Source organism: Mobula hypostoma, chromosome 8 (genome assembly GCF_963921235.1).
Source record: "Mobula hypostoma chromosome 8, sMobHyp1.1, whole genome shotgun sequence".
In the NCBI taxonomy this organism is placed as follows: Eukaryota; Metazoa; Chordata; class Chondrichthyes; order Myliobatiformes; family Myliobatidae; genus Mobula; species Mobula hypostoma.
The window spans coordinates 67,878,378-67,895,089 of NC_086104.1; the positions used below are offsets into that span (position 1 = coordinate 67,878,378).

Genomic DNA, 16,712 nt, shown 5'->3' on the forward strand with positions numbered 1-16,712 from the left:
TACATGTGATAGAGGTCACTCCGAGATAGCTTCTTTAACTCATATGTTTTGGTCATGTCATTTGTTGAAAAAATATTGGAAAGATATTTTTGATATTATCTCAACTGTTTTGAATGTTGATTTACAACCTCGCCCAATTACTGCCATTTTTGGGTTACCAAATGATAGAATCAAGTCACTTAACTTCTTCAGCTCGTCGGATGATTGCATTTCTTACATTAATGGTTAGAAGATCCATTTTGCTGAATTGGAAAGAGATTAATCCTCCTACCACATTTCATTGATTCTCTCAAACCATACTGTGTTTAAATTTGGAAAAAAAAATCAGAATTGTTGTTTATGATCCCTCTATTAAATTTGAAAAAATTGGAGGCCATTTATTCAACATTTTCATATGATGTAATTTGACCTTTTCCAAACTTATATTCTATTTCTTTGTAATATTTGTTGAGAGGAACAGAGCCGTCGGCTCTAATGGTTCCTTTTTTTTTTATGATGTTACTTAACAGCCCATGTCTTTTTTTTAGTTTAGTTGATTAACACTGATTAGGTTAGTCTTTTTTTTGGTGGGGGGTTATATTTTTTCCCCTTTTTCATGATTTTTTTGAAGATATTTTTCTTTGTTTTATATTGTTCATCTGTATCCTGTATAATTGGGAGTTTTAACATTTAAGTGTCAACTGGGCTTATATTTAACTATGTCAATTACAACAATGTATTCCCAATAACTTTGTATCAATAAATACTATGCTATGTTTATTATTATGAAACTAATAAAACGATTGAAAAGGACTTGCTAAAATTTCTGTTCATGTGTCCACACTAAGAAAAACAATGAACAAGAATGGTGTTCAATGGAAGGACACCACAAAGGAAACCAATGCTCTGCCCACAAAAAAAATGTTTGGAGGAAAAAGGGCACTGCACACCAACACCAAAACCTCAACCTCATCCCAACTGTGAAGCATGGTGGAAGGAGCATCATGGCTTGGGGCTGCTATTTGCTGCCTCATGGATGGAACAACTTGCAATCTTGAGGGAACAATGAATTCAAAATTTCATCAAGACATTTTACAGAAGAATGTCAGGGTAGCAATGCACCACCTGAACTTAACAGAAGTTGGATAATGCAACAAGACAATGATCTGAAAGACGAGTAAATCGACAACAGAATGGTTTAAAAAAAGATAAAATTCATGTTTTGGAATGGCTGAGTCAAGGGCCTAACTTTAATCCTATAGAGATGTTGTGGAAGGACCTGAAACAAGTAGTTCATACAAGGAAGCCCAGAAACATTCCTGAGTTCAAGCAGTTTTGTAAGGAGGAATGGCCTGAAATTCCTCCAAGCCAATGTGCAGGACTGATCAACAGTTACCAGAAACATTTGGTTGAAGTAATCACCGTCCAAGGGGGTCACACCAGTTACTGAAAGCATAGGTTTACATACTTTTTCCAACAAATACATGTAATATTGGATCATTTTTCTCAATAAATCGATGAACAAGTATAATCTTTTTTGTGTTATTCACTTAGTTGGGTTCTCTTTATCTGATTTTAGGACACATGAAATTCTGATCACATTTTAGGTCATATTCATGCAGAAATAGGGAAAATTCTACAGGGTTCACAAACTTTTTAACACCACCGTAGTAGTTCAACATTGCCTGTTTCCACCTTGTATCCCAAGTACATTATCGACAATGTTCTTCTCTCTGATCCAGATTTGTTCCCACCTTGCACTTTTCCAACTGTTGATGAAGTCCCGTCTGATTGCTTGATGCAGCAGTCTCACTGGACAAGAAGGTGTCAACATGCTCCATCCACTTTTCCAGGGCATCTGAATTTTCCTGCATCAGAAGGAAGCAAATGTTCCAAAGAATTAAAAATACAAACAAATCTCTGCAGGAAAAGGGGAGTAGCTTAAGCTCCAGCGAAAATACAAACGTTTGTAATTTCCACTCATTTTTTCTACAGGGTTGCTAGGGAGCTTGGTCAGAGACAAAGGAAATATAAATAACTTTTCAAGATAACCACCCAAAATGTTTTTTTGCCTCATTCTCACTGATTCCTCCCGCTCCTGAAGATTAGGGGTAATTAACTTTTGAGAGCCTTATCGAAAACACCTGCGGCTCAGAAGGCTAGGGAACGGAAGAGGAGGGCAGCGGTAATATGGGCTCTATAGTTGGGGGGACAGATACCTGATTCTGTGGGCACGAAACAGAAACAAGATGGTAGTTTGCCTCCCAGGTGCCAGGGTTCATGATGTTTCTGAATGTGTCCACAATATCCTGAAATGGGAGGGTGAGCAGCCAGAGGTCATAGTACAAATTGGTACCAAAGATGTAGGTAGAAAGAGGGTGGAGGTCCTGAAAGCAGAATACAGGGAATTAAAAAGGAAGCTGAGAAACAGGACTTCAAAGGCAGCAATCTCGGGATTGCTGTCTGTGCTGCACGACAGTGAGTATAGAAATAGAATGAGGTGGAAGATAAATGCGTGGCTTTAGGATTAGAGCAGAGGACAGGGATACAGATTTTTGGATAATTCAGACCTCTTCTGGGGCAGATGTGACATGTACAAAAAGGACGGGTTGCACTTGAGTCCAAGGGGAACCAATATCCTAGCAGGGAGGTTTAAAAAAAAAAAGAAAAAACAACTTGGGAGTACTGTGTTCAGTTCTGGTCACCTCACTACAGCAAGGACGTGGATGCTACAGAGAGAGTGCAGAGGAAATTTACAAGTATGTTGCCTGGATTGGAGGGTGTACCTTATGAGAATAGGTTGAGTGTACTTGGCCTTTTCCCCTTGGAGTGATGGAGGATGAGAGGTGACCTGATAGAGGTGTATAAGATGATGAGGGGCATTGATAGTTTGGGATAGCCAGCAGCTTTTTCCCAGGGCTGAAATGGCTAACATGAGCGGGCATAGTTTGAAGGTGCTTGTAAATAGGTATGGAGGGGATGTCAGGGGTAAGTTTTTCCACACAGAGAGTGGTGAGTGCGTGGAATGCACTGCTGGTGGCAGTGGAAGTAGATACAATAGGGTCTTTTAAGAGCCTCTTAGATAGGTACATGGAGCTTAGAAAAATAGAGGCTATGTGCTAGGGAAATTCTAGGCGGTTTCTAGACTAGGTTACATGGTCGGGACAACACTGTGGGCCGAAGAGCCTGTAATGTGCTGTGGATTTCTGTGTTCTATGTTAAAATGATTTGAAGGCCTCTCACAAAAGGGGTTCCCAATCTGGGGTCCACGGACCCTTACTTAATGGTATTGGTCCATGGCATGAAAAAGGTTGGCTTAGACAAAGTCACTGTCAATTCAGAAGAAGCACAAACAGAAGAAAGAGATCTGTGGCCTGTTGAAGTCAGTGAAGTTGGCACCTGGAAAACATAGCTTGGCCGGGATACAAGTCATCATGAATTTAAGATCAACGATGATGAAAGGAATCCAATAGATTAATAAATTCTAACAGCTTGCAATGTCCTCCTCGGTGGCAGGAGTCCCAAGGGGTCGTCGGGATAGCTTCAATGAGCAACTGGTCGATGAAAACTCCCAATGCATTGATGAACCATAGAACCATAGAAAGTACAGCACAGAAACAGGCCTTTTGGCCCTTCTTGGCTGTGCCAAACCATTTTCTGCCTAGTCCCACTGACCTGCACACGGACCATATCCCTCCATACACCTCCCATCCATGTATCTGTCCAATTCATTCTTAAATGTTAAAAAAGAACCCGCATTTGCCACCTCGTCTGGCAGCTCATTCCATACTCCCACCACTCTCTGTGTGAAGAAGCCCCCCCCAATGTTCCCTTTAAACTTTCCCCCCCTCACCCTTAACCCATGTCCTCTGGTTTTTTTCTCCCCTTGCCTCAGTGGAAAAAGCCTGCTTGCATTCACACTATCTATACCCATCATAATTTTATATACCTCTATCAAATCTCCCTCATTCTTCTACGCTCCAGGGAATAAAGTCCTAACCTATTCAACCTTTCTCTGTAACTGAGTTTCTCAAGTCCCGGCAACATCCTTGTAAACCTTCTCTGCACTCTTTCAACCTTACTTATATCCTTCCTGTAATTTGGTGACCAAAACTGAACACAATGCTCCAGATTCGGCCTCACCAATGCCTTATACAACCTCATCATAACATTCCAGCTCTTATACTCAATACTTTGATTAATAAAGGACAATGTACCAAAAGCTCTCTTTACAACCCTATCTACTTGTGACGCCACTTTTAGGGAATTTTGTATCTGTATTCCCAGATCCCTCTGTTCTACTGCACTCCTCAGTGCCTTACCATTAACCCTGTATGTACTACCTTGGTTTGTCCTTCCAACGTGCAATACCTCACACTTGTCTGTATTAAACTCCATCTGCCATTTTTCAGCCCATTTTTCCAGCTGGTCCAAGTCCCTCTGCAGGCTCTGAAAACCTTCCTCACTGCCGACTACACCTCCAATCTTTGTATCATCAGCAAATGTGCTGATCCAATTTACCACATTATCATCCAGATCATTGATATAGATGACAAATAACAATGGACCCAGCACTGATCCCTGTGGCACACCACTAGTCACAGGCCAATGTCTAATCCAATTTACCACCTCTCCATGTATACCCAGCGACTGAATTTTCCTAACTAACCTCCCATGCGGGACCTTGTCAAAGGCCTTACTGAAATCCATGCAGACAATATCCACTGCCTTCCCTTCATCCACTTTCCTGGTAACCTCCTCGAAAAGCTCCAATAGATTGGTCAAACATGACCTACCACGCACAAAGCCATGATGACTCTCCCTAATAAGTCCCTGTCTATCCAAATGCTTGTAGATTCTGTCTCTTAGTACTCCCTCCAATAACTTACCTACTACCGACGTTAAACTCACCGGCCTATAATTTCCCGGATTACTTTTCAATCCTTTTTTAAAAAACGGAACAACATGAGCCACTCTCCAATCCTCCGGCACCTCACCCGTAGACAGCGACATTTTAAATATTTCTGCCAGGGCCCCCGCAATTTCAACACTAGTCTCCTTCAAGGTCCGAGGGAACACCTTGTCAGGTCCCGGGGATTTATCCACTTTAATTTTCCTCAAAACAGCAAGCACCTCCTCCTTTTCAATCTATACAGTTTCCATGATCTCACTACTTGATTCCCTCAATTCCATAGACTTCATGCCAGTTTCCTTAGTAAATACAGTCACAAAAAACCTATTTATGATCTCCCCCATTTCCTTTGGTTCCGCACGTAGCCGACCACTCTGATCTTCAAGAGGACCAATTTTATCTCTTACAATCCTTTTGCTCTTAATATACCTGTAAAAGCTCTTTGGATTATCCTTCACTTTGACTGCCAAGGCAACCTCATGTCTTCTTTTAGCCCTCCTGATTACTTTCTTAAGTATTTTCTTGCACTTCTTATACTCCTCAAGCACCTGATTTACTCCGTTTCCTATACATTTCAAACAACTCCCTCTTCTTCTTTATCAGAATTGCAATATCCCTTGAGAACCAAGGTTCATTATTCCTATTCAATTTGCCTTTAATCCTGACAGGAACATACAAACTCTGCACTCTCAAAATTTCCCCTTTGAAGGCTTCCCACCTACCAATCACATCTTTGCCAGAGAACAACCTGTCCCAATCCACGCTTTTTAGATCCTTTCTCATTTCTTCAAATTTGGCCTTCTTCCAGTTCAGAACCTCAACCCTAGGACCAGATCTATCCTTGTCCATGATCAAATTGAAACTAATGGTGTTATGATCACTGGAACCAAAGTGCTCCCCTACACAGACTTCCGTCACTTGTCCTAACTCGTTTCCTAACAGGAGAACCAATATTGAGTCCCCTCTAGTTGGTCCCTCTATATATTGATTTAGAAAACATTCCTGAACACATTTTACAAACTCTAAACCATCTAGACCCCTAACAGTATGGGAGTCCCAATCAATGTATGGAAAATTAAAATCCCCTACCACCACAACTTTATGTTTCCTGCAGTTGCCTGCTATCTCTCTGCAGATTTGCTCTTCCAAGTCTCGTTGACTATTGGGTGGTCTGTAATACAATCCCACTAATGTGACCATACCTTTCCTGTTTCTCAGCTCCACCCATAAGGACTCAGTAGACAAGCCCTCTAATCTGTCCTGCCTGAGCACTGCTGTAATATTTTCCCTAACAAGCAATGCTACTCCCCCACTTTTCATTCCTCTGCCTCGATCACATCTGAAACATCGGAACCCTGGAATATTAAGCTGCCAGTCCTGCCCCTCCTGTAGCCAAGTTTCACTAATTGCTATAACTTCATAATTCCACGTGTCAATCCACGCCCTCAACTCATCCGCCTTCCCCACAATACTCCTAGCATTGAAATATATACACTTCAGAAGATTTTTACCACCACTCACAACCTTTCTATCAGCGGATGGTAAGGAATTTGGTGATGCTACTTTGAATGAATGTCATGCATTGATGGTTGGACTTCAACCTATTGGAGATGGTCAATTCCCAACACGTGCATCTGGAACTTCCTTTACCACTTAGCAGCACAAGCCAAAGTATTACAAAGGGATTGCTGCGCACAAGAGTGGATAGTTTCATTTGCTGAGAAGTTGTGCATGAAATTGAACATTGTGCAATTGTCAATGAACTTCCTCATTTCAGACCCGATGATGAAAATCATTCGTGAAGCAATTGCAGATAGCTACCTTGGACACTGCACTGAGGAACTCCTGGGGCTGGCATGACTGACTCTAACAATCACAACTATTTCCCACAATGTGAGACAAGAGAGACAGAACACCAATTTTTTTTTTTTAAGAAATATCAACTCCCAAATGATAGAACAGTCTAATAACTACATGTAACCACCAGAGACCAATACTAATACCAATTAGAGACCAGAGACCAATACTAATCTTGTTGAATTTCAGCTCTTAAAATTTCAAAGCACACGAAGTCATTTTAATTGTATGCCAAAATATTCAGTTTTGTTTTTCTTTGACAATTCAAGATTAAGAACGTTTTTAAAATTATAATACATTTTTAAAAAAACATTAGCTGCTTTCAATAATGAGAATGGAAAATATTACAATGCCCAAAGTTGCAGTAACTTATTATTCACCAATTACACTGAAAAATATGAAGGAATCACTGCAAGCTGCACTAAAACAATAGCCCACCACACAACCAATTTCTAATTCTCCCAGCCCAGTATGCAGCATCTCCTCCTGATCCCTCTTAAATGCACACTATTTCCTTGCACTTTTTCAGCAGCCTGTATGAAACAGGATTTTTCATGTGAATCTGCAGAAAAGGACATAACCAGACTATCATTTGAGAAATATCATTCCAAAAATGCAACAAGTCCCTCGAGGAATTATAAAGCATCACCCTAGATCATGTATCCTGGAGCTTGATCCAATTCTCATTTGAGGCCAGTCTATCAACACTGTCATGCTAGCATTTGCTCTCCATTCCTAATTGTGTTCCCTTCCCCAACTGGACTCAGAAACCTATGTGCATCTGTCATTTTCTTGAGTCTCACTCACCTTAAATTGCTGCAATTTTGATATCACATCCTCCAGCACCTGGTTATCATTCTGAAGCTTTGCTACTAGCTTTTGCCATCGTACTTGAAATGCCTCTAATTCCATGTTGTAGGTCTTTTTAGCAGCTGTCACGAGCTCGTCCTTTTTTTCTAGCCCTGAAGCCAGTCTGTCCATCTCTGGTTGATGGTTTTTCAATTCATTCTGCAAAGTCTGGTGAAGAAAGGAAACGCATGAGTGAGAAAACAAGACAGAAAACATTTGTCAAAATAACCTTGAAGTATTTGAGAATTTATCAACATCTTCAATGTACTTTTCAGAATAAATAGTGTACTTACCCAGCATTTAACTTTAATTCTCCAAACAGATGCTCAGAATACAGCAATGTGATAAATGTTACAAAGCATGGGGCATGTTAATTTTTGGGAACTTCCTGTACCTAAAAGCCATGATGCCTTGTAAATTTCTGTTTATTCACCTCTGCTCCTTACCTCTGTGCTCTTCAATGCCTTCTGAGCTGTTTCAAGATTAACCACAGCACTCCACTCTTGTTTAACTTGAGCTTCAGATTGATCCAGGGCTGTTTTTAAGGTCTTTAGAGCTGCTACATTCTGAGGACATTCCGATCCTTTTAGCAAAGATTATATTACATTAGCCGTGCTGTGCAACAAGGCTCAAGTAACAATACTTGATGCACATAATTACAAACAGAACAGTCATTACTATCGATGCACTTATAATCCAAAGCACACAATATTCTGTGTTATGATCTACATTTATGGAGTACCAATGTGCAATGAAGATTATCAAAAAAAACTTTGCTATGCTATTTCATTTCAGCTTCTCCAAACTAAACACTAACATGTAGAACACAGCATATAAGCTTTGGTAGAGCTGAACCCAAAAAAAAACAATGCAGTCTGACGTGGCTCATTCTACACTGGCATACAGTGGTACTTTCCACTAGCAAAGTACAGCATCATACTTTAAGCACTCCACCTTCTGCTGTTCCATCCATACAAAGACACCCAGAATATTGGACACTGTGTTTATGAAGAAGAAATTAATTGCTTCCTTGTGGCACTTTTGAGAGTTCTCAACATTCCAAAGCACTGTGCAGTCAAACAAGTCCAATCACCTTTCAATGAGAAATTCAAAAGCCTACATGCCTATAGCTAATCCATGAATTTAATAACCGTCAGGTTACTACTTGGGCAACACCGATTAAGGGCAAACCTCAAGGAATCCATCAGGAATAAGCTTGTCATCTTTAACTCTCATATTAAATTGGTGGCTTACATTCTACAACCAGTGACTGTTCCCAAAAAAAAAGCACTTCTCTGAGTGCTGTATTCCCATCAGTGTTAGTGGTCAGCTCTTTCTACCTGATTAGATTGTACATGACTCATCCAATAATGAAGTACTGTAATGGCTGAAACACAGGAGATGCTGGAGGAACTCACGGAAAAAAATGAGCAGTCAACATTTTAGGTCGAGACCCTTTATCTGAAATCATAACAATGGCCATGCAGGAAGCATTGAAAGTAAGCAGTGATAACCCACTGAGGTGCAAAAGTCCACACAGTTAAGAAAACTAAACTTAAAATAAAAGGACAAGTCATCACTCAACATTTTCCCAACACAAAAGGTTGTAGTTGAAATGCAGAACTGTCACCTTGTTGCAATTGTTGTTTTGTCTGCAGTTTCTGAAGAATTGATCTGTATCGATTGTTTGTATTGTTAAGGTCCTCCTGGAGGAAGTTGGGAGCTCCAGGTTCACTGATGAGCACTTCCCCATGAGCCATTAGTTTCTCTAAACATGGAGTTACATCGAGCAACTGGTTGATTTGATCCTGCACAAAGGAAAATAAGTACATGATCCAAGTCCAATTCCTTCATTAAGCTTTTCATGAGTATAAATTGAGACAAATTGTGCAATTTCCCAGCACTTCTACCACTTCTCCCACCTGACTTCACTTGAACAATTTTGTTGCTATTTTTACCACAGCTGGGGGAAAAAAACAGCCTTACTGGTGGTTGAACCATTATAGAGGCTGAAGCTTATTTCACCAAGTCAGAAAATATCAGTTCCTCAGACACGAGGAAATCTGCAGATGCTAGAAATTCAAGCAACACACACAAAAAAATGCTGGTGAACGCAGCAGGCCAGGCAGCATCTATATAAAGAGGTACAGTCAACATTTTAGGCCGACACCCTTTGTCCGGCCCGAAACGTCGACTGTACCTCTTCCGATAGATGCTGCCTGGCCTGCTGCATTCACCAGCATTTTTTGTGAATATCAGTTCCTGCCCTGCTGCAAGTTCATGGACAAAAACATCAGCCATACCCTAGGATTTGACTCACTGAGCTCCTCCAGCTATCTTGTTTTTGCTCTAGATCTGTCCTCTTTCGTTTCTCCACAAAATATCAAACTTCATTGTACTCTCAAGCCACAGCATTGGAAGTATATTTTTATTATATTTTTTTCAATTTTTATACAAAATTCATCAATAATCACTGATGCACATGTCATCCGCTGAATAAGGATGCACCAACTGCATCAGCATTTTCAATCAATAGCATTACATTACCCCAGATTTACATTGTATTGAAAGACTAAGTGAATGCAATAGGTACACGACACTAATTCATTGTTAGATGATTTTTCCTTTCACAAATCATCAGAAGGGTCTGGGTCCGATCTGAACAGGCATGACAGGAAAAACTTACATACATACAAGTTTCAAAAAAAAGGATGAGCCTCCAATTTATTTCTACTTTCCCCAAATCAAATCACCAACACTTCTACCTCTAGACTGACCCCACATCAATCTCAGGACTGCATATGATTCTATACCAATCACCCTGACACATTCCTCGCCTGAAACCATCACTCCTGCAAGTGGCTGCTTTCAGTAAGTAATGTCATTCAATACTTACAATACCAAAATTAGATGGGAAGGTAGGGAAACTTACTTGACAAAATTTAATATGCTGAGACTGTTTATTTTGTTGCATCGCTAGCCTTAGTTTCATTAATTTTTTTCGTTTCAAGATTGTTCTGTTAGTTTCTCAATAAAGGATCGAATGTATTCTTCAACTTTGAAACTTTGTTATTGGGCGAATAGCACGTCAAACAGCATCAATCCCTTGTGCTTAGTCTGCAAGCGGCTTTGGTTTGTTTTCAAGTAACCGCCACACCCAGGCGCAGCAGAAATAGTTCTCCCTTCTCCCCACCCACTTGCAGTTATTAGTCCTTCTTATCAGACTTGTGTTTTGATGCGATTTATTACAATGTTGTCAAGGTATGTTTTACATATTATGATCTTCATGTATATTCTCTTTTTTTTAAAAAAAAATGGACAAACTCAACTTAAGGACATCTGTAAAAACAGAACCAGTCCCTTACCAGGGGATAGCCTGTATCAAATTGTACAGTCTTGTAAGATCACAATCTATGTTTCAACACAATCAGCTACAACATAAGAACAATACAAGACAATCAAGGCAAAACAGGTGAATAGGGAAAGGGAATGAAAAACTTGAGAGAAGGTAAAGCAAATGATGTCCTCACTGAAATACACAGAATTCTTTTGGGGCTTGCCAGGACTGCTACAGCGTTTATGTTTTCTGTGGTCAGAGTCGCAAACTAACAAATCAGATATTCATTAGGTGAAGAAAAAAAAACTTAGTGGGCCGCAAACCTTTGGTTTTGGAACCGTGAAAGCTGAGCTGATTACATTAAAAACAATTTAATAGATCATTAGACATAAAGGGAATCAAGGCATACAGGGTGAACACAGGAAAGTGATATCAGTGTAAAAGACAAACTGCGATATTATGGAAAAACAAAGGTAATTTTTCTTCTTAAGAAATTTTGGTATTATAGGTCCACAATCCCTTATCCGAAATTCTGAAATCTGAAAAGCTCCGAAAACCGAAGTATTTTTCGTGGAGTGTGGAGCGTGTCATAACAAGACTTGTTTGGCGCGCCAACAGCTGACGTCACTCAGGTGTAACGTGGCAGCACTAGCAGAGGCCGCCAGGTGTCAGTTGTGGCTCAGCGCTTGTACTGGTTACACGTGCATTTGCTGTTCACTGATATTTTGTGTTCACTGTTGACTTTGTGTTTAATTTCACTGTGAAAATGTCAAAAAGAGCAGCAGATACCCCTATGGGTAACAATGAGAAAAACAGAAGAAAGCATCTATCAATATCAATAACGCAGTAAGTGGAGTTATTGCAGAAGGTGGATCGTGGTGTGTCTGAGCACTGTCTTACTGAAGAATATGGTGTCGGAACTACAACTACATATGGTTTAAAGAAACAGAAAGACAAGTTACTCAAGTTTTATAGTGACAGTGCATACCATAAACTAATGAAAAATAGGAAAACACTGCACAGGGCAAAAAATGAAGATCTTGACCGTGTGTTGATTGAATGGATTGGACAACGAAGAAGTGAACATATGCCACTGAATGGCATGTTGATCATGAAACAAGTTAGAATATACCATGAAGAACTGAACATTGAAGGTGAGTGTCAATATTCAGAGGGTTGAAGCTGTATATTTTTATGTTTTATTGAATATTTTTGTTGGAAATAAAATGTACTAGTGTATTTATGGTCTATAATTATTCCACTATTTCATTTATCAGTAAATTACTCTATATAAAGTGTAATAGTATTTGTAAAAGAGCACGGATCAGTGAAACCCGGAAGTTCTCTCTCCAGCACTCGTTGTTTGAGAACGTAGAGACTTTTTTTCTTGTCATTATTCCCTAAACAATACAGTATAACAACTATTTACATAGCATTTACATTGTATTAGGTATTATAAGTAATCTGGAGCTGATTAAAAGTAGACAGGAGGATGAGCATAGGTCTGGAGCTCCCCCAGGTCCTAAAGTCCACCCGCAAGTTAATTATCAATATAATTATCTATTTTCTGAAATGTGAAAAATTTTGAATTCCGAAATGCAACTGGTCCCAAGGATTTCGGATAAGGGATTGTGGACCTGTACAAGTAAGCAAATGGAAATACTTACTTAAAGGATCAACTTTCCTCAAATTTAACTTTCTAGCTGACCTACAATTTTATTTAGTTTTGTCCCCATTCTCATCAATTAAACCACATGATAACACAATGCAGTACAAAAGACCATTCACCTGACAAGACTCATTCACTTTACCACTAGTCACACTCTTCAGCCAGTCTTCTTTGCATTTTATTATCGTTTCAAGCTCATGCAACTCTTGATAAATATTGTTTAGGTCCTCTTGATATTGGACTTTACGTCTCAGCCTCTCCATTTGCTGTTTATTGTTGCTCCATTCTGCTAACACCTTGTCCAGGATGTGGATCAGTTCCTCTGTTGACAGCCCTTCTGCGAGTATTTACATTGAACAAACATTAGTGTACCAGTAAGGCTAATAACACACTCAATACATGACTAAATAAACTTTCCATTTTTGGAATGAATAACTTTAGAATTCCAACTTACCCAGTTCGTGAATTGGGATTTCTAAAAAAATGGAAATGGGAATCCCAGCTCTTCACATCTATGAATTTACATTAGCAACTACGTACCAATCACTAGGTCATCCTTATGAACTGCTTTGGTTTGACTCAGGATTGAATATCATCATCAAATATACAAATGCTAAATGGTGCAAAACTTCCATTGTTAATTCATTTACATCCCTGCTTATCTTACTGCCGAGAGGTCTGCCTTCAGTGTGAAAACTACAATGTCAAAATCAGAGTTTACTCCTGCCAGCAGTGCAGACTAGGCAGCAAGACAATTCCTGATGGCAGATTAAATAGTTACAAGCAGAGAAGAGAGCTGAATTTATTTTTTTTTAGAAAGGGAAGATATGTTGCAAGTGCTGATCTGAACTGATGAAAATTGTTTGCTGTTCCAAAAGGACAATCTCCAGATGTGCAAGCACCACCTCCAGGCAACTGGTGGAAAATATACTAATTATTAATATCATGTTCATGAACATTCAAGACTAAGTTGTGGAATCTGCAGTGATATGGGAGTTGCAGTTTAGGTATTCAAAAGGGTCATGTTATGCCACAACAGACGTTCCCTCGGGATCAATAAAGTACATCTATCTATCCATCTATACCTCACAGAGCCCAGTATCATTGGAATTTAAAAACCTTTCATGGAGTGCTCAAATTCAAGCATCCATGAAATGTGGACATTGTCAAGTTCAAGCAACAGTAACAGAATTAAATAAACTTATTTTACTGACTCTGGGGCTTTAGGCCTACACTGGGCTGCTCTGGGGATTCAGATCCAAGGGCTCCAATCTGGTTCAGAATGCTGTTGCTTGCTTCTATTGTTTGCATGATTTGTGTTTTTTCCCCTTTCTCTGCGCATTAGGTGTTGGTCTTTTTTTAAATTAGTTTCTTTCGTGTTTCTTGCTTTATGGCTGCCTGCAAGCAGATTAATCTCAAAGTTGTATAATGCATACATTCGTTGATATTAAATGTACTTTGAATCTTTGATGAAATTAACGATGTATTGTAAAGCAGGCAGCCACTGCATTACAGATGTAATGAGAGACTCTACAAAGACAACTGAATCCCTAGCAAAGACAGATTCTATAATTTGAGCAATGTTGGCTCAGATTTAATAAGCAGGGATCTTGGACACTGTAACATATCATGGTGGGGTATGTGGCCTGGATGTTCTTTTTCTTAGAGGGTGTAACTACAAGTGAGGCAGATGATCCAGGAGAAAACATCAGAGGCAGCCTCCTCAGTCTGGGACCTCGGTCAAACGGAAGATAAGGGCAAAGTAAATGGGTGAGGACAAAGTAGATGATCAATAATGTAGAAAAGTTTGAGCTCGTTTACTGATTTAAAAACAAGGCAACAAGTTTTTCTTTGGCAAGAGATTTGAATGTCCTGATGCTCAAATGGCCTGGATGTTTCCGCACACAATCATTAGAAGTTAATGTGCAGAAACAGCAAGCGATGAGAAAGGTGATTACAAGGAATTCAAGAAAAATTAAACAATTCAAAAATTTCAGATAACTTGCCATTCTGGTTTGTAAATCTGCCCAGTTTTGTTGCAAATTTATCCACCTGTAATACTAATCCCATTTTTCTCCTTCCATAGACACTGCCTCATATCCTGGTTATTTCCAACTTCCTCCTTTTGGTTTCAGATTTCAGCTATGCCTCCGGCCTATATTTCACAGTTGTATATGCCTCTTGGTTTTCTGTTTCAAATTACCATCAATCCATTAACTAGATATCTCCACACACTGGACTTGGCATACCTGAAGATCACAGGAAGTAGAAGAATAGAGACAACAAGGATGCATACTGAAGATCAGTGGAGATAACAGCACAGAAGATAACTAGGTAGTAAAGAACTTATGAGTTTCTGACCTTTATGAACCAGGACACTGAAAAATCAAAGTACAGGCCATGATACAACGTTATAACATTCATAATATCACTGGTGGGGCATGGTTACCACACTGCAGGAAGGACACGAATGCACTGGAAGGATGCAAAGGAATTTAACAAAATAGTATCTGGGATGGAACATTTCATATATGAAGAGAGAACGGATTGGTTGGGTTTGTTTTGTTTGCAGCAAAGGCCACTGAGAGAGAATCTCAAAGAGGTACACAAAATTATGAGGAGTTGGATAACGAGAAACTTCTCCCTATAACAGAAATGTACAAAACAAACAGCATAGGTTTACAGTGAAGAATAAGGCAGTTAGGGGGCATCAAAGGAAATTCTATTTTGAGCCATAAGTTGGCTGAAATCTGAACCACAAATCCTGAGAAGGTCAATCTTCAGATTTCTAGCATTTGCTGCCATCTGGCTTTCACTTTCAGTTTACTGATTATCTGAAGCGGCTGTACATAATCCACATTTTCTGTCAATAATATTAACCTACCAACTGCACACTTACAGCACTTTGCTTTTTCTTTCCAATTTCTGACATCTGTAATTTTTGTATATGGTAATAGTAAGCTCCAGATATCTATTCTTAACTAAATCATACACAAAAAGGTATCACCTATTACCATAGTTTCTTCTTTTAAATTCAGATTGTTTCCAGTCAACATTAGAGAAAGTAATTGAAACAAATAATTACAAATGCTGAGCATCTAAAAGTAAAATGGAAAGTACCCAATGTTCTGATGAAGGGTCACTGATCTGAAACAGTGACTCTTCCTTTCTCCACCAATGTGGTTTCAGCACCTTCTGGTTTTGTATCCCAGGAGAAAATTCAGTTCCATATATTAATTGAACTTTTGCACAAAAATTTGCAGCAAGTTCCTGACACTTCAATTGAATTTACCTTTCTCCATTGGTTCGAGCAAGGCCTGACTTCTTTGGCTTATTTCCTTCAATTGTCCCTCACGTTCAGCCATTTCTTTTTCCAATGTCTGTAAATACACAGTTAGTTCAACAAATGCCGTTATTACGCTCAGATGCTAATAATTTAGTGAAATAGCGTGACAGGTCTTGCTTATGCATGATATTCAAATCACTAACTATTATAAACAATTACTACATTATTCTTCCCTTAATTAAATATTTAACAGACACCATTGAACTTTGAAAAAACAGAATATCTGATGCTTTATTTAAAAAATTTCATTCACAGTTGTCACTCATTCACTACTCAAATCTGAAGATTAACAACCAGTTTCTGGGGTATTCAGCACGATCTCCAGAGTAATGTGTTCATAAGTAATTCAACATAACCACAAAATGGTTTTTACTTTCACAAGGGGACCTTCAGTTTCACAAACATTTTTACACCATCAACTGAATCAGGTTTCCTGCAGTTATTCATTCCACAATCAGAAGCAGTTAACAGGATTGCTTTGCGTCAGTGGATTGGGCCATGGTCAAGGGCCATAGGGTCTGAATGAATACGCAGCAGTTGTCACAGACTTTACAAAACCAGTGGTAGACGAGTGTGTCCCCACAAAATTATTCAGAGCCTTCTCCAACCAGAAGGCCTGGATGAACCAAGTGATACACAATCTGCCGACAGCCAGAGAGTGGTGTTCAGGTGTGGTGACAACACAGAATACAAGAGGTTCAGGTACGACTTCCAGAAGGGCATCGCACACGCAAAGTGGCAACTCCAGACCAAACTTGAATCA

General features: G+C 39.4%; 1 protein-coding gene across 7 annotated transcripts in view; it reads right to left on the reverse strand.

Annotated features, from left to right (window-relative positions):
- The window catches only part of LOC134350601 (utrophin-like), a 537,041-nt gene that overhangs the window by 380,804 nt on the left and 139,525 nt on the right, over positions 1 to 16,712 (reverse strand). For all 7 annotated transcript variants that reach the window (XM_063056033.1, XM_063056035.1, XM_063056034.1 and 4 more), the window contains 6 exons: positions 15,896 to 15,983; positions 12,723 to 12,940; positions 9,228 to 9,405; positions 8,044 to 8,180; positions 7,556 to 7,765; positions 1,734 to 1,847 (listed from right to left, as the gene is read on the reverse strand). In XM_063056033.1, the coding sequence (XP_062912103.1) occupies positions 1,734 to 1,847; positions 7,556 to 7,765; positions 8,044 to 8,180; positions 9,228 to 9,405; positions 12,723 to 12,940; positions 15,896 to 15,983 (945 nt within the window). The remainder of the gene's footprint in view (positions 1 to 1,733; positions 1,848 to 7,555; positions 7,766 to 8,043; positions 8,181 to 9,227; positions 9,406 to 12,722; positions 12,941 to 15,895; positions 15,984 to 16,712) is intronic.